The sequence below is a fragment of the Atta cephalotes genome (assembly GCF_000143395.1).
Source record: "Atta cephalotes unplaced genomic scaffold scaffold00027, whole genome shotgun sequence".
NCBI lineage: Eukaryota > Metazoa > Arthropoda > Insecta > Hymenoptera > Formicidae > Atta > Atta cephalotes.
The window spans coordinates 2,530,688-2,534,081 of record NW_012130091.1 but is presented as its reverse complement, the minus strand read 5'-3'; the positions used below and the strand labels follow the sequence as shown (position 1 = coordinate 2,534,081).

The window sequence follows — 3,394 nt, the reverse complement described above, 5'->3', positions numbered from 1 at the left end:
TAAAATAGAATGTTTATAACAAGTGTTTGATAACAAAATTCCCTTTTCAAGATATTTTTATTCAAAATTCCAGATAAAAGACTAGAAAAATTTTTTAATGCTACTTTGAAATAAATTAGATTGTAAGCAATAAAATAAACTATATATAAAATATTATATATAAAATAAACTATACATTGAAAATTGGCAAAAAACAGGAATTCCATGAGACTGAGACTATAACATTTTTTACAATTGAAACAGTGAAACCAAAAAAACAATATAAGAAAAATTTATCATAGTGTAAAGTAAACTACTTAATATTTTTTTTTATCTTCATTTTTTTTAATAAGAATATACATGAATATATGTATATATAAATATGTGTACTTATTAACTAATTTTTAACATTTTGCATTTTTTTTGTATCAAGGAAAAACGATTAAAGAAACAAATTTTCAAAAAACGACAGAATTTAAATTTAAAAATAAAATTTCAAAAATTTTTCCGACTCCCGATAAAATTTCATAAAAATCCTTTATTTTCAAAAATAAAAAAAATTTGAAAATTCCTAATTCTTTCGATAATTATAAACTATATAAGTAATAAATTGTATAAGATCTAAATAAAACTGAACTTACTTCTGCCTCTTGCAAAAACCATCTATAACATGCTACAGCTGATGGATAAGTTTTCCAGGTATCTTTTAATAATTTAGGTCTTAACATCAGCAACAAATTATACAAATTCTCATTCTCTGACAAAAATTGGGAAATACTTTGGCAGACGTACAGGTCACAAAAACTAGCAAGTAATTCTTTGGAAATAGAAACACACTCAGCTGTGTTCCAAATATTCTTTTCACTATGTTCTCCAATGAGCAGCAACAAATTCATACCAAACGTTCTAACCATCCCTGTGGCATTGCTCAGCTGAAAGTATTTCTCTCTGGAATTGCTAGAAATATGTTGCAACATAGACCTGACGTTATGCAAGTTTCTTTCTACAACGAGCCTATATTCTCTGAAATCTTTCTCCTCGCATGGACGTTCTGCTCCGACTGTTCTTTGTGGTACAAAACTCTTCTGAATCAAGTCTATGCATGGTGTCCATGAGGAATTATTCTCAAAGAAATCACTCCTAATTTTCAGAGCCTCCAGCTCTTTCAGCAGATTGTCCATTCTTGCGGATATCAAAACCAATCGAGTGATACGTCCTTCCACTTCGTAAATCAATCTCTCTAGGCGTATTTTAAGCGGATATTATTTTGTGGGCCACTTTTCAGAACAATCGACTGCCTCGACCATTTGGAGATCATTCTGCCGGGCAAGACTCAAAACCCTCGAGCTGCTGTTGGTTGCCAAGTTGGCTGATCTGCGAACAGTAGGTGGACAATCTTAAGTTCTATGACAATCAGATTTCGACGCAGATTCCGCGAGAACGATTCGCTGACCAAAAGAATCGCGATGATCTCGGCGTGAAGGTGCGTTTCCGCGTATCCATTGTCGGAAGAATCGTACTTACCGAGACTGCAACCGGCTCAGATGTCCGTCGATCGGTCGCCTACGGCGAATGCAATGCGATAAAGTTAGAGCGGACGTGGACGCAGAACACGAGCGGGCGGACACGATTGTCGCACCGGACTCGAACTGCGAACCGGAGACACTCACGGGAGCACAGAAGAATCCATATCCCCTGTAAAACCACGTAAAACACCTACAGTACACTGAAATGCGCAGCGTTCGGACATCGAGCCGAAATCGTGATGTATTTATAAGTAGCGTTACGTTTGTAATTCGCACGATATCTCGCGAGCGTCGCAATCGATTCATTCGATCACGGTCCTCGTTCGAGATCCACCAATCACCGCAGCGATCTTGTAGAAATTCACGCGTTAAAATTTAGTTTTAATTTAGAATATAATATTAATTTTTTAAATTACGACAAATATACATTTAGATATCGCCGTCGATTCAGAAAAAAACGCGCATTTTGCAGTTACAAAAAAAGCGGACTCAACGATATCGATTGTATCGCGACTGTGCGATACAATTGCAGCGACTCGATTGTGTATCATTAATGTACATCGCTCGCGCGCGCACGTGTCGCGGCCATTTTATACTGTTTTATACCTCCGTACGCTCTTTTTTTACATAAATTTCGGGAGCTCGGTAATTATGAATTAATGAGGCTGCTAGTAGCTGGTAGTTGCAAATAATGGCTGAGTACCGTTAGTTGATTTTCTACTTCTTTTTTTTAATCTCTAAGATTGTTGGTACGCACCGTCGTCGCGTCAATTGGGAACACTTTCCGTACCGATCAGGCGGTGTTGTGTACGTGTACGTGCGTGCATGTGTCAGTCTGTCCATCTTGTTTCCTATTTCCCTTCAGACGCCGCCCCTATCATAATTTAATTTTCCATCCTCTCGACTATCTCTTGCTTCGTGAGAAAGGTGCCAAGTTCTCATTGTTGGAAATTAACATATCTTCCGTCTCGGAAACAATTGCAGTGATCCTACTTTGCGGGAATAGAGCAACTGGTCCGGAGCTATAAAACTGTCATTAAATACACTTTTGGCTTCGTGATCGCTTTACTTTATATTTTATTCTTATAACATCTTGTGCTTTACGAGACTAATTTAATTTTTACTTATGGTGTTCTTCCACGTATAATATTTGTATTTTTTTTTTCTCTCTTGCTTTTAAGAAGGATCAGGATCTTATTGCGTGTCATCAGGAGTGGGTAGTGATTCCGAAGTCATGGCAGAATTAGCGGCACTCCTGCGACATGAGATTCCTGAGGGTAGGAACAATCTGGCCGACAGCCACACAAATCTGGAGAGAGTGGCAGAATATTGCGAAGCCAATTATTTCCAAGCAGAAAACAAGAGGATTGCACTGGAGGAAACGAAGAATTATACCACACAATCCTTAGCCAGTGTTGCATATCAAATAAACACATTGGCGTACAATTTTCTTCAACTGCTGGATCTGCAGACGTCCCAGCTCGCTGAGATGGAAAGCCAAATGAATCACATTGCACAGACAGTCATGATTCATAAGGAAAAGGTAGCCAGAAGGGAAATAGGCGTCTTGACAGCCAACAAGATGACAACTCGCCAGTACAAAATCATCGCTCCTGCCAATCCTGAGAAACCAATTAAGTATGTCAGGAAGAGCATTGATTATACAATTTTAGATGAAATTGGACATGGTGTACGTAGTTGCGGTACACCGCGAAGCAAACAAAGAGGAGGTAGTCAAGGCAGCGTTCAGAGTTTAGGAGCTACTTCCACAGGTTCAGGATTAGGTGCTGCTATGGTAGGACCCGCTCCTACCACCAAACCACCCACACCACCTCAAACAGTGAGAACTGGTAAGTTTTATATATATATATATATATATATATATATAT

General features: G+C 38.1%; 2 protein-coding genes across 2 annotated transcripts in view; one reads left to right on the top strand and one right to left on the bottom strand.

Moving 5' to 3' along the window:
• The window catches only part of LOC105620517 (TELO2-interacting protein 2-like), a 2,916-nt gene extending 1,756 nt beyond the window's left edge, over window positions 1–1,160 (bottom strand). The window contains exon 1 of the mRNA XM_012202009.1: window positions 622–1,160. Within this exon, the coding sequence (XP_012057399.1) occupies window positions 622–1,160 (539 nt within the window). The remainder of the gene's footprint in view (window positions 1–621) is intronic.
• A 1,036-nt stretch (window positions 1,161–2,196) lies between these two features.
• The window catches only part of LOC105620516 (abl interactor 2), a 3,573-nt gene continuing 2,375 nt past the window's right edge, over window positions 2,197–3,394 (top strand). The window contains exons 1-2 of the mRNA XM_012202008.1: window positions 2,197–2,209; window positions 2,687–3,355. Coding sequence (XP_012057398.1) covers window positions 2,197–2,209; window positions 2,687–3,355 — 682 coding nt within the window. The remainder of the gene's footprint in view (window positions 2,210–2,686; window positions 3,356–3,394) is intronic.